General features: G+C 44.3%; 1 protein-coding gene across 4 annotated transcripts in view; it reads right to left on the bottom strand.

Annotated features, from left to right (window-relative positions):
* LOC109643284 (ephrin type-A receptor 7-like) overlaps nt 1-26,644 on the bottom strand; it is a 127,270-nt gene that overhangs the window by 79,285 nt on the left and 21,341 nt on the right. For all 4 annotated transcript variants that reach the window (XM_069516449.1, XM_069516447.1, XM_069516445.1 and 1 more), the window contains exons 2-3: nt 17,679-17,743; nt 16,182-16,854 (exon numbers count right to left, since the gene is read on the bottom strand). In XM_069516449.1, coding sequence (XP_069372550.1) covers nt 16,182-16,854; nt 17,679-17,743 — 738 coding nt within the window. The remainder of the gene's footprint in view (nt 1-16,181; nt 16,855-17,678; nt 17,744-26,644) is intronic.

The raw sequence follows: 26,644 nt of genomic DNA, 5'->3' as shown, positions 1-26,644 counted from the left end.
ACTGCCTCCATCCTTCTCCCCCCGCGGCCTGAACTCACAGTTATTTTGTGTGTCACATGACGATCGCTTCGCTCGTAAACCGGCTACAGGACGGTTTTATAGGAACCTCCAGTGGCCAGGAGGACGTTTAGTGTCTTCTAAGAACTGACGATCGCAGTAAAGGACGATCAAACGATTTACATGCAGACAAGTAAACAGGTAGATGTTTGCAATCATTGTGTTGATACAGGTGGAGATTGTGGGACAGAATCAAAGTGATGGAAGTGACCAAGAGTTTACTGTTGCATGTTTCTCAAATGGGAATTTTTGCAGATTTTCCAAGGTGATTATTTGAAATAGTTTGTTTTTTGATTATTTGCTACAACAATTATTTGAACTTTTTGACCAAACATCCAGGCAATTAATCAAAAAGAGACATTGAATGACGAAAACACAAACATATCAAGTGTGTGTGTGTGTGTGTGTGTGTGTGTGTGTGAGTGTATGTGTGTACATTACAACTTTAACAAAAACTCTTATCCTGACTCACACAAAAAAAGGGAAACTAAAAAAAACACCCAAACTTTTCACTCAGGGAACAAAGAAACAAACCAGACCTAAAATCAGAGCACTCAACGTGCATTATTAATAAACACTGGGTTTCCCTGATTTAAGGGACGGAACACAGATTGAGTCCCTGGCCTGTTTCTGGTAGATTGAATTCAGAACTACAAAAAGTTCTGGTAGGTTTTCATAAGCATGTTTCCAAGGGCGACACTAATTCCTCCTCAGCCTGGATGTCGCCGCATTAGATTATTCGCAGTTTATCCTCGATTTATGTAGAATCCCTTCTCTGTGTAATCAGAAAGGCAGCTTATGCATTAATTTAGAGTGTTATTGCATGCTTTCCTCAATGCCACCCCATTCACTCTGCTCTGCTTACATCGCCTTAATGAGCACAAGAGGCAATTTCTCATCTCAGTTCTCTTTTTTTTTTTTTATATCTGTTTAAAATAATGCACTCCGCATGGTGCGGCAAGAAAACTCCCAGAATCCATCATTTTCTGACTTACAACTTGCTGCACACTTGGAAATTCACATCCAATTCTCCTCGTGTTCCCCAGACAGAGCTGGCCTGGTCCCAAACCTTTTGGCTGGGTCGATGGCCCGACACTGTTTGTGCCAGGCAAAGTGATGCATGTTAAAACTTGATGAGACATTTTCTTGCTCTTATGTTGTTTAAGGGTTTTTGTTCGGGGGCTGAAGCGTCGAGGTCCTTGCCTCAATCAAAATGAGGCAGGTAGGAGAGGACCCACGGGCTACATTTTAAAGAAGGAGTGAGGTTGAAGGAGAGGACTGAAGAAGAAACCAGGAAACAGAGTGTAAACGCGAAGATGGAGGGGAGGAAGAGTAGAAACAGAAGGGGGGGAGGGGCATCAGGTGACCATCCTGATGAAAGTGCTACGACGGGACCGTATGAGAAGCAGAAAGAGAAATGGACCAAGTGAGAGAGACGCAAAGACGGAGAGAATAAATGCAGCGGGGAGAAAAAAAACAAAGTGAACACACAACCACATTCGCGTGGACAGCAGACAGTAAACAAGAGTGAGCTCTGGAGGTTTTCTCAGCATCACAACTCAGGAGGGGAAATAAAAAGAGGGAGAAGGCTTTATGCACCGACGGAACCGGGAGAGGTTGTAAAGTAAGTGAAGACGTGCGGAGCGGGAAGAAGAGAGAAAGAGCCGAGGAGGAGGAGAAGAAGAAGAAGAAGAAGAAGAAGGAGGAGGGGAGAGATAGGAGAGGAGAAGTGTTGTTTTGCTCGCCGGCCCGGTCCTCCTCTGGCCCATGATTCATTGCAAATGAAATGTCACCCTGGCAGGCAGTAATGCGGGCCGGCCCACTCCCCTGCAGCCTAATTGAATTTTACAGCCATATAAACAACAGTCAGCCAGCGAAGAGAGAGAGAGGAAGAGAGAGAGAAGGAGAGAGAGAGTTATTAATGCTAGTGTTTATAGGTGGGGGCCTCTGATGTGCCATCAGAGAGCGTCTAAAGGCCTCCGGGGACCCGTAGCACAGATGGAGGGGACACCGAAGCCGCCCTGCCGCCGACACCGATCGCAGCGGCCGCTCAACACACATGCACAAATACACATAAAACCATGACATTAAAACCGCCTGAGCTCCGAGACACATATCGGCTAAATACTGCGGAGCGCTTCTACCAGAATTTACCAGAGACACTCGTCAAAGCTCGACGACAGAACATCTCGCTGAAGCTCTTTTAAAACAAAACAGTTTTTGACATTTCACAGGTTCCACAGTGAAATGCTGTTGAATCAATTACGCTCAGGGAGCCTTTTATTCAATACACAGCAGGTCACATAAACAAGCAAATGAAATATGTGTCACAGAAATTCAACGAAACTGGAGAATAAAGTTCACTCTCACATATTAATCATTTTAAAAGGTTTTTCCGATGATGAAGATTCTACAGCTGCTATCAACTTCATGTAATTAGAACTCGGCTGATATGGATTTTTGGGGCCGATAAGAAATTAAACTTTAAACATAAATGTATATTTTCTGCTTTATTCTGGAAAATCAATATCATATTGGCACCAACTGTATATAAACACCTTTGATTTGTGGTTGTTTCTACATTTTGTCTATAAGAAATAAAATAATATGCACGTTATTCCAAATCAGCCATGAACCATTTACTTGCATTAAATTTTCCACAGATGCTCAGTGCAGCTCCCTGACACTTCAGTGTTAAACCTTCAGTGTTGTGACTCCTGCTGGTTAAGTAAGATGTGCTGCCGGAGTCTTTTCTGCAGACGACAGCCGCTGAAGACGGTATAGGAGGAGTCCGCAGTGTCCCCTCAGGCAGCCCCAGGGGCCGGGTCAATTTGTCCTGTACTGATAGAGGACATCACCTCCATGACAGCGGGGCGGGTTGGCACAGACACAGAGAGACATCTGCTGCACCAGCACAGCCTGATTCATGCATCGCCGCTCCATTTGTTTAAAATGAATACATCGGCTTGACAGGATGGAAAACAGTTTTTTTAATAAAGCCATTAATATTGAGTGTATACGAGGCATGCTTAAAATGATTTTTATTGCTAAGCGCAGCGCTGCTTTAATGACACTGAAATCAACCCCCTCTTTCATTCTGAAAATTACCAGTCCCCGAGGGCGTCGAGCATAATAACTTAAAACACTAAAAACGGGAAAAGACGAGGCACGCTTAGTTCAGCAAGTTCAGCGATGGCAGTTGTATTTTGAGAACTGACGGTCTGAGGGCATTTATCCTAAAGAAATGACAAGATCTTGCAAAACTGTAACGGACAAAGCCTCCTCCTTCAGCGGTGGAGTGGATCCCACAGGGAACTCTACTCCCCGGCCACTTTCATCCCGCAGGAGCTGGGTGTCCATAGGATGAACAAACCATAAAGAGGGGAAAGTGGGAGCCTTCAGTTCTTTTATAGTCACTTACAGCTCTGACACAGCCTTTCTGCAGGCCTCCCTGACCACTGCATTTACCACATACAGAGCAGCAGCCTTTTGAAGGCGACTGCAGTATCACTACACCAGGTACTCTGCTCAGGAAATCAAGAGGAAACTCTGGCTTTTGTCACCGCCAGCTGAAATCTTTTTTTAGCCGACTTTGAGAGTTTCTTTCTCTGAAGTCCCACTCTCACAGTTGTTTGGACTGCAGTTGTTTGTGCAGAGACCAAGTACTGGTGCTTATTCCTTTGTATAACATGATGATTTAGTTAACTGTGTTGGAATTTATGATTGTCGGTATGAAAACTTTCATCTACAGAATAAAAACGCAGGAAAGATGTGTATTTACATTTTATATGAATGGGGTTAGGGTTAGGGTTAATTCAACTTCTATATATTTTGTTGTAGTTGTTTTCTCTTTATTTTAAAGTTTCTGGTTAAACTGTAAAATATCAAGAGTGTTATATTTATTTGTCAATAGAGAATCTTGGCTGATATGTCCTTTTTGCCTTTTTTTGGGTGTTAGCTTCTAAAACTGCATATTGTTTGGGTTCTAGATCCAAAACCCAGTCTGGATTAGGTGGATTCATTTGTCATCAAAACTGGGATTTCTGCATTTTAAAAAAATACATACAATCTAAGTTGTAGCTATCACCATACTATGACTTCTTAAGAGGTAATCAAGACCTTACCTTCCAGTCATTGTGCTTAAAAATGTATATTTTCTCTGAGCTAAGAGAATTTTTCCTCGGGGGAAACAGTGGCCTGGGGCTTTAAGACACATACTCACAATGTTCTAGACCAACTCCAGCCCCGTCTCCTTCCTGTCAACTTTCTGAATAGTTGTGCAACTAAAGCTGTTTCTATTCACTCTTCAAAATGCCAACGTTTGTCTTTTTAACAGCCAAAACCTCAGAGGCTCCCTGCCTGCTTTTTCATCTTCCTATTTAGCAGCTAGTCTGCTTGTTTCTGCCGTCTTCTTTCTCTTCTTTCCATCTGTCTTTGCGTCTAATAGTCGGCTGCCTGGTCTATCTGCCTTACAATTGCTGCCTCATAAACTGGGATGAGATTTATCCTTGTGCCAAATGAAAGTAACGACACAGGGATAGATGAGGCCGGCTGGATGAGACAACACGAGCGAAGGACAAATAAAAACAGTGAGCGGGCGAGGCTGCTCGAAAATGTGTGTATTGCATTAGGACGGGGAAGGGCTGAAAGGAACGAAGTCAAGTTCACTGATGAGACAACTAATATTCATCATGTGCATCCACAACACACGTGTCTGCATTTCATTTTACATGTTTCATGTTAAAAATGTTGGAAAAGTAATGTTTGAGAGAGTAGCAGAGGAACTATTTTTGGATTTAAAAAGTGTGTGTGTGTGTGTGTGTGTGTGTGTGATTGTGACTTGTCCCTCTCTCAGCAGGGCTCCAACCCTCCCTGCTGACTGTGACCTTCCCTCCAAGCAGGTGGCCCCTGTTTCTCTTATTCCCCAACCCGGCTCTTCTTCTCCATCCCTAAATCCCTCTGTTTTGTTGTCTCCTCCTTCCCTGCAGCCATCCATTCTTCCTCCATCCCTCCATTCTTCCTCCCTCCCTCCCTCCCTCCTTGCCTCCATCAGCCCTTTATCCACCCGTCCCCTCTGAGTCAGACTGCATGATGCTCGCAGTACTTGATCCAGAGCACGGGAAGAGGCTCCATAAATACAACATCCATCACCGCTGGCAGGGCCAGTTAAAACCTCACGACAAGTCCAGCATTGATTAGGTGCGTTTGTGTGTCATGTGGCTTCCCGGTGCCAAGACATTCACGCAACATGTACAGCTGAGCTACAAACGCAAAGGTGCATTCAGCTTTGCTTATACAAACATATCACTTGAATGAGTTTCCATGTGCGATGAGTGTGTGTTTGTCCACTTGCAGCCAGATGTTATCGTTGCGGTGCGGACACACAAACAGTCGGCTGCACTTAACATGTTCACAGATCCAAACAAACCTCGAACACACAAACACAAACAGTGGAGAGGTCAAACAAACGTTCAGCTCGTGTGCACACGTGTGCGAAGAGATTAACCGATGATTCCACGTGCAAGATCGCGTGTATGTGCATATTCACGAGTATGTGTGATCAGCGTGTGTGTGTGTTTTCCCTGGCAGACATGCACTGAACATCAACAGGCATGTGCGAACCCGTGTTTTCCCCGCGTCTGATTTTTCAATCTGTGCAAACACGGCGACGGTTCACTGCGCCGCACAGACTCTCACTGTTCCGCACTCCGCCCTCTCAGTGTGTCCTGTGTGATGGATGATAGGGAGGGAAAATAACTAATTCAACAGCAGATTTACATTGTTCTGGATGGTGAGCAACACAACAGACACACTGTTATCTCTGGATGTTACTTGATCTCCAATTATCAAAAAGGTGACAAATGGCTGCATGGAGACACGTTCCTGTCCCGTATAGTTACAGAACTGAAGTATTTGCCGGTTCCATGAAATCCCAACGTGGCCAAAGTGCAGGAGAGATGGAGATTAACCGGAATGACGTCTCTGAATAAGAAATAATCCAATCTACATATGAAGAGAATTCCCACTGTAGACTTTTTGACAATCTGCCCTTTGAAATGAAATTGCAAAACTCTGATCACATGATAACGTCACTGGTCTGTATTTGGTGTTCCTGCAAAGCCTCTTCACAATGTGTGACGCTGTTACCCCCTTGTTTTAGTTCTCCCTGTTATTCCAACAGCAGCTTGTGTGCAACATCCATTATCTGTGGTATTGTTATCAAATTTGAACTTAGGCGAGGTGAGGCTTCGTGCTGTGGTCCCGTTGTGTTTACTCACCATCATTCTGACAGCTGGGAGACGAAGCTCCCACCACAACAGACTAAAACATCTGCATGTACATAAGATACTTTGGCTAATTCAAGGGGACGGACAGTTTCCTTCTTATTTCTAATCCTTTCGAGACACTTCTGAAAAGAGCCGATCCTCTATTCAGATCACACAACTCATTTCCCTCCTTGTTGTTCAGTGGTGTTGGAACATCACAGAAAATTAAACCTCAGCAGGCCAAGACATGAAAGCTCAAATTCTTTCAAAGTGTCATCTCTCTTCTTTTTTTTTGGTGGGCTGTGCCTCTCTTTGCTAGACTTCATCGGAATCATACATGTGTGATTTTAACCTTTAAAGACGTCTTGCATCGTGTGTTTAAGGTGTTAAAGTGAATGCACATTTAAGGACGTGACAGCTTTTTGACTTTTTGACGTTCCGTTAGCATCACTAAATAAGTTCATCTGGAAAAGAACAAACGCTGGTGTCTGTGGCCCTCGCACGACACGACCAATCATTTCATTCGGACCAAATAAAAATGATTGGCTGTCGCACCTAATTCATGGACCTGCCTGCACACACCCGTGGCCGTGCTCCAGCCGGAGAGATATACTACGCTGCAGCAGAGGCTTCGAGCAGTTTTCAGACAGTGAACGTTCCAGCATTAGCATCACTAGCTTTAAAATATGTTAAAATACTTATGATGCTTTGTCACGTTAATTCTGGTCATTTAACCTGCAAGTAAACTCGACTTTTACAGATTGTGTAAATCTAATATTTTCACCTGTGTGTCCAGATTCTGACAAAAACACAGATTGCAGAGAAGAAAATGTTTTTTTGCGTTGTACCGATTAACTCTGAGCTTTAACAGGTGATGACGACACGTGCAGCTCCATGTACTTAGGTGAACTGTGCGTGCACTGACTGTGAATGCACCTCCGTCTACATGCATATGTATGTGTTAACCCATCAGACCGACTGCCATCCTCTCCTCTCTCTGAATCTGTCCCCTCCTGTGCCTCCACCCCTGCACCCCCGCCCACCTCTTGCCCCCAATCTCGCATTGTGACAGTGGCGCAGAGGCTCTGCAGGAGACTTCTATACCGCATTACAGTGGAAATGTCACCCATAACACTCACCTCGGGATGCCAATCATTTCACACTGCTCCCCACAGTGAGAGTGAGTATGAGTGTGACGGAGAGGGGGGAAAAGAGAGAGAGAGAGAGAAAGTGCGGGTAAAGCGAGCATGAAACAATTATTGACGGAGTTTGCACTCAAAATCCTGCTCAACTCCGGCAGAATATAAAACAAGATTTAGCCACAGTGTAGATCCAGATTTATGGTTTTGTGTTTTTGATGCACGAGTGTCTGAGTGTTAATGAGCCTGTCCATCCAGGAGATTATGGGTTGTCAAGACAAAATGAGGACGACAGGTGTTTGTGGAACGACGCATGATTACACATTAAAACAATGTGTGTGTGTGTGTGTGTGTGTGTGTGTGTGTGGTAGGCAGGCCTTGGGTAGCCGTGAAGACAGAAGCAGATGGAGTGGTTCATGAACAAACAACGCATGTGAGCCTGTGAGAGAGTGGGAGTAAGCCTGTGTCTGCGCACACATATGTGGGGTTGTTTGTTTCCGCCCGTGTGCTGCAGATGAGGGTGTGGATATGCAAATGCATGTGTTTAAGAAATCCTGGTAAATAGTGTAATGACTCCGTCTACAGGAAGCTTAAACCATCAAACTGATAAATAATATAGAAAAAGCTCATCAGGGAATCTCAAGTCCTAAATTTACCTCGGTTTCTTTTCTAAATTGGAAATAAAACATTTGTTTGGGAAGTTCGTTCACATGCAGTTTGCTTTGCGTTTGCCTTTTTCTCCACTTAATCCCAAACTAGCTCCATGGGGTTTAAGCCTGAGGACCGTGCCGCTCTTCCATCATTTGAGGTCAGTGTTTTATTTCTTTTCTCCTAATGTTTTGGGTCATTATCTTGCTGTAAAGGACAAAGCCCTGACCAACGCATCCGTCTTAATATTTTTCCTCTGATAGTAATATAATCTTTGTTTCAACACCGCTTCTGTAAAGACGGAGGGTTTGCAAATCAACACATTTTGGCGGAACTTGTAGGAATTGTTTGCATTAACTTTCAAGGCTTAATTTACTTCCGCTGCTGGAAGGAAAACTGCCACTAAATCAATTCCCTAATCTCTGAAAGGCCTGTTTTCTATTAGAGGTCTCTGTTGTTTTTTGCTTTGTTTACCTCTGGAAGTTTACTTTTAATACTTTAACGCAACAGACTCATTTTCTTTGGAGCATTAAAGGTGAGTAACTGGACTTAAATCTGCTCAAATCTAAATTAAACCTGGAATAAAAACAAGGGATGTTTTAAAACCATTGGCCAGAAGTGAATTTGTGTCCAAGTAGGGTGGAGGATTTGGAACAAGGAGACGCAGCCGCCGTGGAAACTCCATCCATTTTCATTGGGATGGGGGTTGCGTGTGTTTGTGTGCGTTGTGTGTATCGGTGCACATGAGGGAGGGTGTGTGATGGGGAGGGTGAAGACAAATGACAACAAAATGAGGAGGGTAGGGGGATGGGAAACCAAGCTGGCACAGGCTTGCATGCCAGGCTCGCTGTGCAGCCAGGGGGGCGGGCACTCTGTCCTCACTGCAGGCCCCTCTGCCGAGCTGTGAATACAGAGACAACAGCCGGCACGCACACACACACCAAACACACAAACACACACACACAGTCGCATATGCACAGTAGCATCAAACTGCGACAGCGTCACAGCGTGTCACACGAAACGCACGTGTAAACCTTTGCACAGATGCACATTAATGGCCGACAAGCTTGTGATATTCAAGGTTTATTTCTGATACATGACAACTGTGCAGTAAAAGTACACAGGAGCACTTCAGTCTGTGATGATGCTGTAATAAAGTCTAACGATGTGGTGGGGGAAAGTTAAATCGAGGGAGCAAGCGTCTCGGGTCTGTGGACGATAAAGATCTACTTTCATTCACAATCATAACTAAACTTGTCTCACGCGTCTGACTTTGTTATCACAGTTTAAATCGTTTGATTGAAAATAAACATTGGATTATAGATTTGTCTGAGTCTGACCATGCGACTGCAAGATGTCGACAATCCAGACAAGTTGAATGCTGCTCAGCGCTCCCCACTAACTGGTGGAGCCATTTGACTAAGTGACAATAACGTCTTCCAGACCAATTCTGCAAATCCACTGACCTTCGACTCTGCGCTTCCAGATGCATTAAAGATATATTTTTTTTCCTATTTCACTCCTGCGACTGTACGGAGACATGCATGCAAAAAATAATTACAGTTTTAATGCCACTCCTGCTGAGACGTTCCTGTTAAGACTGAATAAGTGTGTTCACCAAGGTTAAGTGGGGGCAGAGAGATCTATACACTGATCCCACATCAATTTTGAACAGATGGAAAGTTATTACTGGAGGATGAATGGGGATGGATGGAGGTGATGGGAGGGCGACGGGGCAATTGCTCGACACTGCCTTTCTCACCCTGAATACATCATCTCTAACAGAAGATGAGGGATGCACCTGGTGAGGTAGATTCCATGTGTGTGTGCGATTCCACACCTTCGCTCCCCGGAGGTTCAGAATCTCTCCTCACACAAACTCGCCTGTGCACAAACACAAAGAACCAAGCAAGTTGTGTTGGGCACCAGTGTCACTCTGCAGCGTCACTTCAGGACACGCAGCATCAGACAGTCTGACATAATCAAGACTTACAACTTATCTTCCGGCTAAAGAGGCAGCCTGTCCCCACCAAACCTCTCATGAGTCACAGTTTACAATCTGCGTCTTATCAGCAGCTGCGGCCCAGAGTCACGAGAGTCAACAACTCTCAGGGGCAGTCGGGGCACCAGTCATCTCACTTGACATTACAAGTTCCTCTTCCTCTGCTTTATTCCCTCGGTAAACACGCACAGGCTTTTCTGCTTAAAGACAGAACTGTCACTTTTACACCACGTGTAAACACGGCACAGATGTTGCCGTCACGATATTTGAATGTGAAGATGTTGGTCAATAATTGCATCTGAAGATTTCAGCCACTGCCCAGTGAAAGGAACTTTTCGGAGCTGTTGTTTTCAGCCAGTTGAAACAGTGAAATGTGTCTCAAAGATATTCCCTGTCACCGTGTGTTACGAGAGGAGCAAGACACAAACCCCAACCGTTACAATGGCAATGCATTTTTTAAGATAATCCTACCAATTATTTTTATGTTTATTCATTTAAGATTCCCTCAACCTGCGAAGAAAGACTTATTCCTCAAAACATTTAAATACAGTGCATAGATTTTAAATGGAGAGCAACATTTTGTAAAAAAACAAACATGCAAAGTGCTACTGACTGATAGCAACATGCTTCTTGCACCATAAATGAGATAAATACGTCCCACAGGAGAAAAAAGAAACGCAGCTGCGCTTGTGCACCAGCACTTGTGCACCAGCGCCCTTTATATTCCCTCATTGTTGCATTTTGATTTATTTCCTCTTTTCTCGTCTCTGTTTTGTTTTCATTTGCTGCTGAATTCCTCCACAGGGATATTTGAATTTCTTGCTGTGTGCTTGGTTTACACTCTGGGTTTCTGCCCAATTATTTAATCACGAGAAACTAATTTTAACTCCGACACTGCGAGTGATATTAAGTGCACCCACTGTTGAAATCGTGCTTTGGTAATACTGCAGTGGTCTGCAGATGAAAGCATAAAATCTGGGAAATGAAACACAGAAGAAAAGTCTTCATAATCTGTTCTTATTCCTGACACCACGTCTGACACTTTCTTATATCCAGGAGCTTTTTTTACAGGATGTTTCTGTCCTTTACAGGAAGTTTGATTCAGCTCAGTGGTCATGAGTGAGCTAGAGAGAAATGAGGCTGTCATGTCGGGTGAGTTAGCAACATGATTAAGCTGCAGCGCCAACCTTTTCTAACTTTGATGCATTCATGTCAGCTGTGTTTAATTCATGAGTCGGGTGTGGAAGATTGAGAGCGGGACGGGGACAGAGAGGAGGATGGATGGAGGAGGCATGTTGCAGTTTGCAGGTTCTTCTCATCTTCTCACTGATTCTGCCTGTGGCCAGAATTTCACTCTTTTCCTTCTTTTCACCTCCACGGTTCCTTCTCCTCCAGCTCAGCCTCCTTCTCTTACGTCATTTTTTGGCTTGTAACCCCTGAAACTCCTCGTCTTTCCTCTCACCCAACTCTTGTCCTCGCTTCTTCCGTCATTGTCCTCCCTCTTCTTCCTCCTTTTGCAAATCATCCTGAGCTTTTACCACTCATATTTTATGCATTCAGCTCTTATGCAGAGCGACTAACAAACATGAGAAAACTCTGACAGCTCTTTTCTGCAACGCTGTGTATTCCTTGTCCTATTTTTCTGCCCCCCCCACCCCCACCCCTCGACATTTTCATCTCTTTCCATCCCCATAACGTCCTGTTTTTAAAATTCATTTCCTTTCCCTCCTTTACTCTCCATAGGTAAACAAAGGCATGGGGAGGATGAATGGTGAATGCTCAGCCTCCCTCCAGCACACATTTTCAATAACCAAGGGACATTTCAGAGCGCACATCTCGTCTTCCTGAGAATGTCTCTACATTCTTAAAAGTGTGTGCGAACGTTTGCAGGTCCGAGTGTGTTTTAATGGCCACTTGTTGTACGGCAGGCCGGCTAAATAAATACATCAGATGCTGGGCTCAAAAGAACACATTTGTCTTTCTCCCTGGAGTCCCATGAATTATTGAAAATGAAAGCCGGGGAGAGGGATGACTAACAGTAGCATGTGACGTGGCAGGAAAGGAGAAAGATGGAGAGGGACAGAGGGAGGGAGGATGGACCAGATGGGCAGGGGTGGCACCAAGCCACGGAGGGCTGGTTTAAAGAGAAGGGTATAAAAAATAAAAAAATAAAGACAGATAAAAGACAGAAGGGGATTGAAAGAGGAGTCAAACGCTGGAGAAGGAAAGAGGCGGGGTGGTAAGTGATTGCAGCTTTGAGGGGCGGCTTTTGTATAAAAGGCACAAATTAGTTGGAGGGAAGCAAGTGATGGAAGAGAAGAAATGTCACAGAAGAAATAATGGGATGACTTCTGTCTGGGATACAGAGAGTTGGGGGAGGGTCGATGAGAACGAGACGAGAAGTGACAACAGACAGAGGGGAACACGAGTGCAACAGTGGGAGCGACTTCAGAAACATATGATCGGGAACTGGTGCCAAATTTTGAGCACCCCCCCCCCCCCCTCATGCGCTCTCTCTCTCTCACACACACACAAACACACTCCAAGCTTCTCCAGCAGATTTCAACCTGTTAACCTGCCTCACCCTGCCTCACCCTGCCTCACCCCATCTCACCCTACCACATGGCTCCCACAGGGGGCAGTGAGAGAGGGGCAGAATCAGCCTTTTACAGAAAATATGGCAAAGAAAACTGACATGGAGATTGAAAAGTAAGAACTGGGAGAAGAATAAGGAGGGAAAAGGAAAAAAGAGGTGTTACGAGAGAGAGAATGAAAGACGCAAACTAAGTCACGCAGCTCCGCCGAGATCAGTGGGATAGAAATTAAGCGCATACTTTTTTGGCAGCGTGAGGAACGCATGCGGGTCTGGGGGGCAGGGGGGTAAATGAGTGAAGGAAATAAAGATATGAGAGTTGTGGGGGGGGGTGCAGGGGAGGAGAAGGAAGGCGTGTAGTAAATTAGAGAGGGAAGGAGAGCAATAGGAAGGAGATGCAGGGTGGTGAATGAGCCTGGAGCCGGATTGTGGAGCAGCAAACAACAGAGATAATAAGAGAATCAGCTGAAGGCAGGCGCCACACTCAGTAATTATATAGAAAGAGCAGCCGGGCCTTAATTAGAACAGGATGGCGCTCATGAGTGTGAAAGAAACACACAAATACACATGCAAATGAAACGTGTATTTGAAAGGTGAATTATTACATAATTTGTTTTTTTCCCCCGGGTCTGTTCCTGCTGGTGGTATTTCATAATGACTGCGGAGAACGTGTGCACTTATCTCTGCAAGTGCATGTCGTGCACATTTGTAAAATGCATGCAGGGTCAAGACGCGCTGCAACAATGCTGCGTGTGCACTTGTGAGTCTCCCTGACCGAGAGGTGAAGCCAAAAGCAGTTGTATCACTTCTCCCTCTTCTCCTTCTTAATTCCATCCTTTCTTTATGCTTTTTCCACCTTTGTTATGCAAGAGGGAAGCTGACTGAGCACATATGCTAATTTTAAATAACACGCACATTTATCCTCCTCTTCACACTCACCACTAGAGGCTGTGGGGCTGCCGCCGGGTTGCAGTCCGGGGAATTAAGTTTTTCTCATTCAGTTTAGGAGCCACATTGTTCTGCATTAATTCATTCTTATCACAATTTATTGAGAGGAAAACCAAGTTCTGAGAGACGAAGCAAAGCAAAGTGAAAACAACATATTGACGATAAATGCATTTCATCCATCAGCTTCTCTAGAGGTTGACAGTGATTCAGTTATTATGCACAAAGCAGTAGGATTGAAAAGAGGAAGAACAAGTGCAGCGGCCGCTCTGAACGTGTCTGCGTGGAATGAGCTGTTTACAGTTTTCTCTCTGAAGCTGTAAAAGTGAGCTGCAGCAAGAAAAGAGCGAATAAGAGCAGTTCACCTGTTTATTCAAAGTTCTGTGAAGCTCGACTCAAAACACAGATACCCCGAACTGGAGAACCAGCTGTGATTGTCTAGAACGCGTTGTTGTCATGATCGACATTATCGCCTGTTTCTTCAATGTATTGGCATTAAAATCACATAAAAGGTAAGAGAACTATGACAATAGACACTATAATCTTAAATAATCCAGTGTTGACACTGTGTGAGGTAATAATCCTCTTCTCTACAGCACAACACTATCTGCTTACACTAATATCAGTAGCTACTCACCGGCTATTCGATATTATTGACCTGCACGGCAGAGGCTCGGTGCATGTGCACTCGCTCAGTTACACAATTAGACCCAGGAGTGAATAAGACATACGGCAATCACAGCAACCTGCACACAGTGTCACACAAAATCAGTAATGTTAGCGGTCATGATTGGCTGCTTTGCATTAATTGTGTCCGAGCGCATGTATGCATGATTCTGACTCAAGCACAAAGTCAAACTGCCCATCCACTATCAGAGAGAGAGAGCAAGAGGCAGTGTTTTTGCTTCACACAGAATTAAATCAAACTATGTGTGTGTGTGTGTGTGTGTGTGTGCAGAAACCACAGCGTACTAGTGAGTGTGTGTCCTTTACTATGTGTGTATGAGCGGTCCCAGCGCAATTCCTCAGTTTAGCGGAGCATTACAGCTGATCAATAGCTCTGGTGCAGTGGGAGATGTCGGGGCTTGCCACTGCATATTCATACCACTACGGCTGCACTGGGGAATGAGGCACTATAGGGGAAGTGTTGCATATATACATAAACATATTGACAGATAAAGTGTGTGTGTGAGAAAATGGAAGGCCCTATCACCCAACAGACCAAGACACTCGCTAAACTTTACCCACGGAAGGGTGATCACCGAAAACCCAGCAAAGATCTCTCTCTCTCTCTATCTCAGCTTCCTGTCTTCATCTGCCACATTCTCCCTTTATTCCTGATTTTCTTTCAAAATGTTAGTTTTATTCTCCGAGCTTCCCGACAGCACTCGTCTCTTCGCAGCGTCTCTGTCTGTCTGTCTGTCTCTCTGTCCATCAGATCTCATTGCCTTCAGCTCGGCTTTCATTGCAGCAGCATCGGTAATCACAGAAAGCAGATCGATAAACAACACACACTTTGTTTTCACACACACCGACTGCAGGCATCAGTGAGCGGTGCTTATCGCCAACTGCCAAACACTTAGTGCAGGACCAGGAACTCTGCAGCAGAGCAAATGTTGTGCATGACTTATTATCAGTGCAACTTTGTCCACAAATACTTTTTTACATTCTGTAAAAAAAAATATGCAACTGCTCAGCTCTTCAAACGCAGCTTCCCACTGAGGTTTAGACAAATAGAGTCGGGCCGGGGCCACGATTGTCTGACAAAACAACGATTCACCGTAAGTCTCATGCACAGTATCAAGCCATCGGTGGGAGAAAACAACACGACTTCATTTCCAAGAACGGTGATCGATTGGAAGTGTGTGTGTAAATCAGAGTTCACACTCGGAGCCGTTCAGATTGTTCACAGTTCACATACCCCGCCTCACATGTGGATATGTGTGACATCACTCTTTGCGAGGCACGATGTCATTGTCAGTGTTGAACAAAAGCAAGACATTGAGTGAGAGAAGCTTTTCTGTTCTTCGATTTGATTTTGAGAAACGTCTATTGTTTAACTTTTCAATTGTCTGAACGCTTCCTCTTGGTCACGTGAATTGTTTTCATCCAATTATCCTACACACTTAACAGCATCAGTCATATTTTCACAGCTCCCGTGTTTTGTTTTTTTAAATATAGATCATCTCTCATCTTCCTTCTGTTCTTTTCATCTGTTCTTCTATTCTCTCCAGCATGAGCAGCCTCCTTCACTTCTCATCGTCAGCTCCTCTCTGTCTGCTGTTTATCCATCTTTTTAATGGTGGAGAAAATTCAACTTTCAGGAATAAAAATCTACAAAACTGAAATAAAAATAGGTCTTGTCTGTTTCTGTTGCGACAGAATTTCCCATACAAGAAAAACATTATTTGATACTTCCCAATTCCCCTTAAACAACATAAAACTTCTCATGTTCTCACACACTCTTTCTTTTCCTCTTGTTTGTCATCTTTCTATCCATGTATCCCCTTGTCTGTTTATTCAGATCCTACCTTCACAGCTGCTGTGTCCCTCCTCGTAGCCGGCGCTGCAGCTGCACTTCCCAATGGGCACCAGCCATTCCCCCTCGGCGCTGCAATGCATCCTGGGAGGGCTGTCTGTGTCAACCTCAGAGTTGTTGACACAGGTGCCGCGCACCTCCACCAGCGTGGCGAAGGCCGCCTCAGCCACCGTGTCGGAAAACACTGCTAGGTTCTGCACGGTGGCGAGGCAGCGTTTGTAGTACACCCGCACCGCCACCAGGGCCACGCAGGCGCCGACGTCCTGAAACGCCAGGTGGAAGCCCTTACGATTGAGGTGACCAATCTCGCGCACCTCTGTGTTCAGCTTCATCTTCCTCTCGCCCAGGTCGCCCTGTGTGAAGCTCTCATCGGCAGCGATGGTGTCGATCTTCGTGTAGCGGTCCTCTCGGGTCACTCCCCCGAGGTCCCTGTCCGACTCCACGTAGAGGAGGTTGAACGTCTCCTTGCAGGTTCCCGCTACACCTGGGATGCTGTTGCAGTCTCGCAATGTGAACTGGAGCTCCACGAAAATGCGTTGGCCGCCGCGCCGCGCCACCCAGCCGGTCTGCAGCCAGTTGTTCTGCTGCGTGGGCTCCATCACGTTGCACACCTGGTATGTGCGGATGGGCTTGTACTTTTCATCTACGCCACTTATCTCCTCCCACTGGAGAAAGAGGACAAAATAAAAATAAAAAGTTTATTTTATTTTTGTTATCATGAGTTGTTAATGGTGATCAGATTTTAAGTAATTGGTGTTTTGCAATTTTTCCTCAATTAAACAAAAGTAGTATAAAGTAAAAAGCAAAATTTGTGCAACAGATAAAGGATTATGATCAACAAAGTGAGCAACAAATGTGTGACACACACACACACACACACACACACACACACACACACACACACACACTAACAGAGAGAAAATGGATTATATGTGACGGTAATATGAAAAACTGCACTCGAGTCTAAGAGACTAAATCAAAGAGAGTGCAGTGTGTTCTTTCTCTGCTATTTTTATAACAGACATTGTGTATGCATGTGCATGAGTGTGCACATGGAAAGGCCAACCTCCAGGTGGGAAGCGGGTGACATAGTGCTTTGGCGGTGGCAGGTCCTTTAAAAAAGAGCTCCTGTATTCGTCGAGCAGTCATAACCTGGTGCAAAAGGGTTTTTACAAGCCAAATCGATCGATGGAGCGGAGCCCCATTTATCTGTGGCGGCGTATCTCTGACGCTCGTTTTGGACGCCGCACTATCCAATCCTGAATTAGCGCCATCGATTAGTGAAAATGATGAGCTCTGCACTTGGGGGAGAGGCGAACACAAGGTGTGGGGAATAAAGAGGATTTGAAGAACAATGAACAGAGATGACAGGAGAAGGCGGGGGGGGGGGCTCAGCTGCTAATAGGCAAACAGCTGGGCTGCGGAGTTCACACATGGACGAACACATACAAACAAGCAAACAATGGAAAATGAAAATAGGCCCACTTACTCCATTGGGGGGATACGACGTCCAGCCGAGCTCAGCCTGGGTCTCTTTAGAGTTCAGCAGCACCACTGCAGGAAAAAGAAGAAAAGACAAGTTTAAGGTCAGAGGTTGATTCAGAAACTACAACAGCCACTGAATACTTTTATTTCCTCCACCCTGGCACCGCAAATAAGTTTGGAGGAGAAAGACGTCTTATATTTTCATCATTTTGACTAATGACATAAAAATCCATCAACACTGAGGCAGGCGTTTCAAAATGTGGTGAGGGTGAACGTGTGTTTTGATCTGCTGACAACAGAAGCCGGACAAAGAGTTTCCAATCATCCTCAGCCTTCACCAGTAAAAAACAAACCAGACACGTGAAAGCTTTTAAAACAAACCCAGAGACAGAGTGGACTTTGTTTTATCGTTCAAAGAGTTTAACAGTCTTTGTTTTCTCTCTCGTACCATGAAGACGAAGCAGGAGTCCGTTTTCAGAACCATGGACAGCTACACACATGAAACACACCGGTCTGATGCTGAAGTGGAAAAACACCGAGGTGACGTCTGACCTACATATTTCACATGTGCGAGAAACATTTCACTCTGCAAATGTCAACAAGACTGAATTTACAAGTACGAGGACCAAGGGAGGAAAAGAAAACTTGAATTACATCCTCACGGTTTTACTCTCTGCCTCTGCCAGACCGATAGAAGTACGTACATAAGAAGAAGTGGTTTCATTTAGAGAAACAGGAAACACAAGACACATTTTCAACTCCGCAGCACAGGAGGTCTTTGTAATCACCACAGTTTCACGGTCAGTCAGTATCTGGCGAAGGTAAAACGTGTAGAGATAATTTTTTTTCATGATTAATTAATCTGACAGTAGCTTTTTTGATAAATAATGTAGTAGTTGAAGGTTTCAAACAAATATAAATACTATAAAATGAGGAGAGGGCAGTATATGAAAACATGAAAGGAGGCTGGTACTTGAAGTACTTTTTTTACTCTACTTGTTCATGGATAAAATTCTTAAAACAATAAGATGAAAGTTAATTCCTAAAGTGGATTAAACATTCTCTACTCATGGTTGCTTAGTTCTGTTAACAGAATAACTTTGGTGTTGGTCACATTAAAGAAAAAATTCAGATTGCGCAATTACAAAACAGTCTATAGTCACAAATACTGGGTAGTGGAGTATTTCCATTTCATTTGTATTGCCTCTCAGATAGTCGAGGCAGAACATATTTAACAGTCTTTTCAAACAGAAGCTGAAATATGAAACCAACAAGCCGCAGCTCACTGGTCAGGATGTCTTTAAACAGCCGGAGTGGGAACAGACATTGTTTGGTTGCAGTATTCAGCCGGCGTACGAGAAATCCATCATCAGCACATTTATCTTAATCTATAATGTAACATTAACATCTGGAGTGACATATGGTGAGCTGCATGATCGCCTCATTTTTAAGGGATTTCGCTGATATTAAAGTTATCCAGGCTTTAAGCTCATCTGCTTTCAAAACGAAACACACACACACACACACAGTTTCCGGCTTAAATGCAGCGTGTTCCCGACACCTCCAGCCTGAAGGCAATATGAGGTCTGACAACCAAAGACTTATATTTTGCCTCCCAGCTTTTTGAAGAACACTTTTTCATTCTTGAAAAGTGTTACTTTCGCTCCCGTCCTTCAGTGCGCGACTCAACTTTCTGCTTTCGAATTTCATCCACATTAGGAGCCGTGTCAGAAATACAGCACAACACAGTGGAGGGTTGGAAGCAGAACGTTTCACTTCAGCCTGAACAATTCAGCCGTTCCTTTGAAACTCTGATCTCATACCTGCTGCTCGGTTACGTGACAAAAATGTGGCCTCGTCAACGTAAACAACTCACGGACGCCCTGGTGAGCAAAGAGGAGAAACCTACGCAGTCTGACTCACGCTGGACTCCTTGTAAGATGAAGCGGCTCCAGACCTGTAATCTGACTGACTCATGCTCTTGATTCTCACGGGGAGGCTGTGGACTCTGACACATGGACGGTGCGGACGTACCAAAAGGAGCCTTTTGAAGCTATACTCTAAAGAAACGCACCAATTCACCAGCTGTTCTTTTTCAAGCAAACCTGCAGAAATATTTGCAGCAGAAATACAAGCTATTTTCCAAAAGGAGTATTTTTATCAGCTTAAGGTGACTCCACTGCTTAGAGTATGAATATTAATACAACTAGGTCGCCATAGTTCGGATAACCCTTATAGCCAAAGACTGCTGAAAGCTTTTTCTTCTTGATTTGGGTTTGAATGAAAACGAAGACATCAGCTTCTTGCTTCCAGTGCAGGGAAGCCTTGCTGGACCATGAGAGATCCTTCACTAAACACTTAACTTTATTGTTTTGTTTTTGGGTTAACACCGCCGGGTGCCCAAAGCACAGTTCTGTGGTTAGCTGATAACATGGAGGCATTTGGAGGAGATTAGAGTAGGAGAGGGCAAAGGGTGGTGGAGAGACACAGGCCGAGAAAGAGAGGCAAAGAGACAGAGAGAGAGAGAGAGAGAGATGATGAGAGGAAAATAATCAGCGGAGGAGAGTGTAGAGAATAAAGAAACAGAGCCAACATGGAGAGAGAAAAAACGGTCATGCTGGCAAGAGAGGCAGAGAAAAAGACAAGGAGGAGAGAAAGGAGCGCATGAAGGGCAAACAAATGGATACACCGGGTTATGCACAGAGGGATCAGTGTGCCCTGGTGAGCAGTCCGTCCGTCAGTGAGAGACACGCAAGTTGGCACTGTGATCGCACACTGAATATATAAGCCCTGTAATCACAGCCTGGTTAGAAAGACTAATGGGTCATTAGGGGCAGGAGGTAGGGACAGACGGATGAAGCAGAGAAGACGACATTAAAGTTAGTAAGAAAACCAGAGCAGGGGAAGGAAAGGTCAACAAAGGAGTGAGAGAGGTCCAAGTTAGAGAAAAGAACACGCGACAAAGAAACAAAAGCTCTCTCTCTCTCTCTTCATGACTAATGGTCGTGACACATTAGCTCTGATTGCAAAGCTTGTTACATAAATAATTGCCCCGTCATTATAGGGACAATGTGGATCTGTGAGCCGGTTTTGCTTGTTTTTGTCCATCTGTCCCCGGATCTATTCAACTTTCAACAAGGACAGAACAACATTGTGACCACGGGACTAACGAGCCGTCTCTGCTTTGGCCACATTAGACAGAGAAGGAAAGAGAGCGTGCTTAATGGCAGAAGAGAGGAATAATTCCAGGTCTATACAGCTGCTTGTGTTTTGAGGTTAAAATTGAAAAATGAGCAGCTGTGGAAGCAGGAGGGACGATATCAAAGAGCTTTCATTAGAAACCCCTGAAAGAAGAGACTTTGAGGAAAAAACCCTTTCTAAAAAGTTAAAATAACATTGAGAAGGCACAGACAGGGACCCGGTAATGGAAGCGAACGCTATTTTAATGCCCATCTTGAAATTCAAACACTTGAGAAACTACAAATTGCAGGAGCCACTCTATTTTCATGCACTTACGAGTTATAAAACATCAGCTTCCTCTTAGAAATAACATCTTCACTGTGTTTTTTGCTGCAGTGTGTCACGCAGCCGTCATGCATGTACCCTAACGTGTAGGAGGAGAGTCAAAGGATTTGCATTTGCTTCAGTCTTTGTCGTGAAATGAGAGGTTTCATTAAAAGTGAATCTTAAGTGTGAGCGTCTCTCTTTCCACATCCTTCTCTCACCTCACCCACTCTTTCCTCCTCCTCTGATGTGCGCGTGTGTTTAATTGAGTTGTTCAGCCTTGCCGACGACACAAGGGTCAGATCTACAGCGGTGACGGATACAAAGCGAGCGCCGAGAGAAGAGAGACAGCCGTGAGAGAGATGTTCTCTCAGTTCAAGTATTCAAAAAGAAGACAAGGAGGAGGGGGTCACTGGTGCATCAATGACACACAGGAAGAGGCAAACTCTAAACTCTAACCTTTGTCGAGTGCAGCGACGGCTCCTTCACTGCTTTTTTTTTTTTTTTGCTTCATGGTGGGAGACGGCAACCTGAAGACAGCTCTGGCACGAAGGCCAACTTCAAGGGATTCTTAGGTTAAGGGTTCTCGCTCTCTCTGTTTGAACTAAGTGCGCAACCATTCAACTGAGAGTAGAGACACACTTCCAAGGCAAGACGAGAGGAAATACGCAGGAAGAAGAGGAAAAAGAAATGTGCCGCAACGTCAAAAACAAAGATAAGAACGAGACTTAATTGTTTTATCTGAGACGTTCTTTTATCAGACAATGACATCGGTGTCTTTGTCGAAACACAGCTCAGAAATAGTGTCGCTGACAGAATTGAAACCCCTCCCCCCCATTGAAAGGGGCTTGATCACCATGATAATCTGCTGCAGTTTCGTGGTGGGATTAGTGCTGGCTCTGTGAACGTGCCGCTGTCCTCCCAGTGACCCATCGGCTGCTTATCAGTCAGACTAGAACAAGGCCGGAAACTGTCAGGTCACTGTAGGAAAACTTCTGGGAGGACATTATAAATTTTGTACAACAGGAGAGCTGAAGGAGAAACTGAAACTTTGATCAAGATGAAACTAAGAATCTCGATCCCATCGATGTGGTTTTCATATAAATATTTGAGACTTCACCTAAAGTCGCCTGAGTTGAATTTCCACATTGACCATTTGGACTTTTGTCATTCAGCTTAACTTGGACCTGAGCTCTGTTTGAAGGCTTTAAAGAGTTCATTGGATATGAACAGAGTTTTCTCAACATATTGAGAAAACCTGAGACGTGATTTGAACTTGTCTCTGTTAGTTGATAAAAATCTTCTCTTAACATCTTGAGATTTGCTTTTTCAGACCGAAACTCGAATAGGACATTTTTAAGAGATGAAGACGTGCTTTGGCAGACTGTGACAAGGACGTGCCTCAGAATTGTCTTTGAGTCGTCTTCATGACCCTGGACTTGTACTTATCAGAATAGCTTTAGAAATCGCTTGAGACTAACTTTGACACACGAGAGAAATTCGACTCAGACCTAAATACTGTCGATGTACGATAGGGTGAATGTCTTGAGACGTGAGAGGGATGTGTAAAAGCTAGAACAGAAGAATTGAGACCACTTTTAAACAAGACAACAGGAAGTCCACATGAAAAATACACAGGTATGTACACAGAGGTAGTTTTCACCAGGTATTTGTTGATCCCTAAGTAGGAAAACAGGTTTTCCACTTCCCCTCTAAACCGAAATATCAGGACTCTTGAGGTTGGGTGGGATTTACAGCCTTTCTCAAGGATCGTATAGCAGGGTGGGATCATGGGACTTGGCGGAGAGGAGCGGGGCGGGGGGGTGTTTGAATCACAGCACTACATATGAAGAATGATGCTCCTGTTTGTTCCACCCCCCTCCTGCTCACAGATGTGGGAGGGACGATGATAAACTGTTGGACAGAAGCAATACAGTAACGCTGCTGCAGGACAGATAAAAAAAAAGGATAAATGGATGGGGATATGAGGTGTCACATAAAAACACAAACAGGCACATAAAAGACAAATGCTGTGTATTAATGGACGGACACACACACACACACACAGAAAGACGCTTCTAAAACAAATGGTGTCAAGGGGACGTCGGGGAACTCTTTGTCCCTGGTACACACACACACACAGCTAATAGTGGCTTTAACAACAGAGCACATTAACTTAAAACACGCCTCTGTCATTAAACTTTCAACTTTGGTACGGTGCAACATACGGTAAAGAGGGTGAACTGTCCACTCTTTAAAGCATGACGTGTAATTAACTACACGCTGCATGACAAAGGGCTGAATGTCTAAATGTTGTCATGGTGCAGAACACGTGTCTCATGAATCCTCTCCTCAGTGGAAGTTGATTTTGCAGTTTTCAGTGCGAACAATACTTCTTTCCTGTAACTTTGCAACAGCCAATGATGTTTGTTAATGTTTAGCAGCTACATATGTGAGGCTATAAATATAAATATAACTAATTATTCCATTTAGAAATACAAGGACAAATGACTGAGTGCTCGTAAGCTCGTCTTGTGCCAGCCAGTGAGGGCCATTATGAAAAAGCAGTAAAACTGGGTTTTAGCGTCTTTGCGTGTGATGAGGTATTTCCTGTGAGCAGATTATAAGTTTGAAGGTGCTAATCCTCTCAGAGCTTTCTATGGTGAGGTAAAACCCTGAAATCAATGCTCGCCTGCAGAAGTAATCACTGCGATGTTCAGGCAAACTGAATATTACCTGCGACCCACGTTGGCCGACCAGAAAAGATGCAGAAGAGAAACCATATGGATTTTTATCAACAGACTAAAAATGCAAATGTACGATAACTATCACGGGTAAATGTGTGTGTATGTCAAGACAAGAAGTACTGCAGCAACCCCAGCACATCACTTCTCTTTCTATTCACTTTGAAATCTTCCCCAATATATTTTCCTCTTCTCCTCTTCCCATAATTCTCAGTTTTTCCTCCCCGTCTCTCTACCTCTCCTGCAGTGCCAGTCTTGAATCTGAATGACCACCTGTTAAGACAAATCGCTTCCAGGGGGAATAAAGTGAGCGTGCGTGTGTGTGTGTGTGTATGTTTGTGTGTGCTCGGGGGGAATGAAAGAAAAGCGTCATTGAGTGAGTCAGAGAGCCGGCGAAAGCGAAGACTGTGCATTTAAGCAAAAAAAAGGAGAGAAGAAAAAACTTCAGGCTCAGAGTGAGGACTGACTGTAAAGAAGAGGAGGAGAAAAACGAGAACGACAGGTTGAGTCAGGAACATCAGGAAGAAGAAGAGATGCTATTAAGGTTATACATGCTGCTACTGCACGAATACACACCTCCGAGGCATTTTTATTACAATATGTTCCAGAGCAACAAGGCACATAGATTTTCCATCCTTTTTTCTTTCCCAGACAGACACAGGGAAGAGCGATGAGAAGGATAGAAAAGAAGAAGAATGCTGACGGAACGAGAGTTGGCGCAAAAGACAGAAAGAGAAATCGAGAGACCAGAGGCCAAAGGGACTTATTTTCATTTGTAAGGTCTTGTAAAAGGTTGTAATTGGTTGTCTGTATTGATAAAGTGAGGGTGGTGAGAGCGCTGTCAGCTCTTATTGTTACGACAGAATGGCTGCGAGCTACAGGCCCGAGAACAGCTGCCTCTACTGGCACCTGGGCCGAAAGTCAAACTTTTGTAAAGCAAAGTTAAGGCGACATTAGCAGCACAGGAGAAACGAGGTGATACAGTATGTTGATGTCACATTTAGAGCTACAGTAAACCATCAGGTTACATTTCACACATACAGAAATCCAGAGCAGCTTTTCTTTTCTTCCGTGACCGCCGAGGTTCAGGTGAGCCACTAAATCTTGGTTTGTGTCAGCAGAGGAACGAGCGGACCCTGGCATGGGGAACTATTTAAAGGGATGGAGAAGTGGTAAGTGAGGGGACAAATGTAGAAACCACTTCAGAAGCAGTCACAGCACTAAAGGCAAAGTGCTGGAAATAAGACGCGGGAATATCGCACGGCAGAAATCAGCGATGGCAAACATGTCGGTTAAAGAGACTCTTGCAGAGAGACAGAGAGAGAGAGAGGATGAAGGATGATGAAAGAGACGTGCAAGACAAACATAGACAAAGAGGGATTACTCCGCTCTCTGGTTTTGGGTTCGTGGCCTTGCTGTTGATGGGGCTGGGTCATTCACTGGCTACACAGACGAACAACAAACTGTTATTATAGGAAGAGGAATCAGCAGCTTGCCGAACACTCAAAATCACGAACGGCCACGTTCAGACCACAGGATATGACATGACCGACTGGCAGCGGACAGGGGGGGGCACACTAGACGATCTTTCACCAAGACCCTTTGTCCGCTCTGATTTGTCTGGATATTAAACGTGCTAGAAATCTGATCTTTGACGTGTCAGGAGCCTGAGTTCAAATTCATCGACTGCTGCCGGCTTTTGTCGAGTGGGTCCGAAATTTGTCAGCAACAAAACTGGAATAGTGTGAAGCAACAGCAGCAAACAAATGTGACACAAACATACATTAGTAGTTCTAATAGAGCCAAAAACCTGCAGCTGCAGAGGAGTTTCATCCACTGGTTGTGACTGTGAGGGTATAATATAATGGCATAAAACAGGTCACCTGCAGCTCTGCAGTTTACTTTTTGACTCATTTAATACAAGAACCATTCCCTCCTGTTGGGGATTTATAAACTCCTTCCCCCCTGCAGGCTAGAATTTGCATTTTACTGAATAGCCAAGTGCAACCTTGGTGCCTTCAAGTAAACACTTCAAAGTACCTATTTTTTTCCAAATCAAAAGCATCTTGAAGGCAAAAAAACCCCACACAATTAATCTACCGTGCAACAAGGCCAATAAAAAGAGGCTTTTGATAAACAACAAGCCTTGAGTTGAACTTCATTTAATTAAAACATGTTTATGTTTCCAGGGATTCTACTGGATTTCGAATGAATAACACAACGGACTTGGATTTGCTCCTTTTCTTACTCTTACACTTACAATCATCTATTCTGTGGGATATGCATCACCCTGTAATGGAAGGAATATAGCATCAAGCATATATTATTTCTGCAAGGTTATGGCAATCAACAGTAAGTGTGCATATGTGTAGTGCTCAGTGAGGCAGCTTTATATGTGCTTGCATAATATAGAGCTCACAGAGTTCATGGCATGATGCAGGAGGCGAGCGTTCACTTCATCTCACAGATTATTACAAACATACTGCAGGATGGAATCAAGTTGAATTAGATGTTATTCAGTAACTCCGGGGGGGGGGGGGGGCTTCGGACGGCTGCATGTATATAAAATGAATAAACAAGTGTTATATAACTTTGCTTGGTAGCTCTTACAGCTTCATCACAGTCATCATGCATGTTTGCCTGCAAATGTCATTCAGGCAACTCAATAATATGTCTTGCAATAACAAACACGTTTAAATTCCCTTGATGCAGAGAGAGAGAA

This window comes from Paralichthys olivaceus, chromosome 20, assembly GCF_024713975.1.
Source record: "Paralichthys olivaceus isolate ysfri-2021 chromosome 20, ASM2471397v2, whole genome shotgun sequence".
In the NCBI taxonomy this organism is placed as follows: Eukaryota; Metazoa; Chordata; class Actinopteri; order Pleuronectiformes; family Paralichthyidae; genus Paralichthys; species Paralichthys olivaceus.
This window is presented reverse-complemented; position numbering and strand designations above follow the sequence as displayed.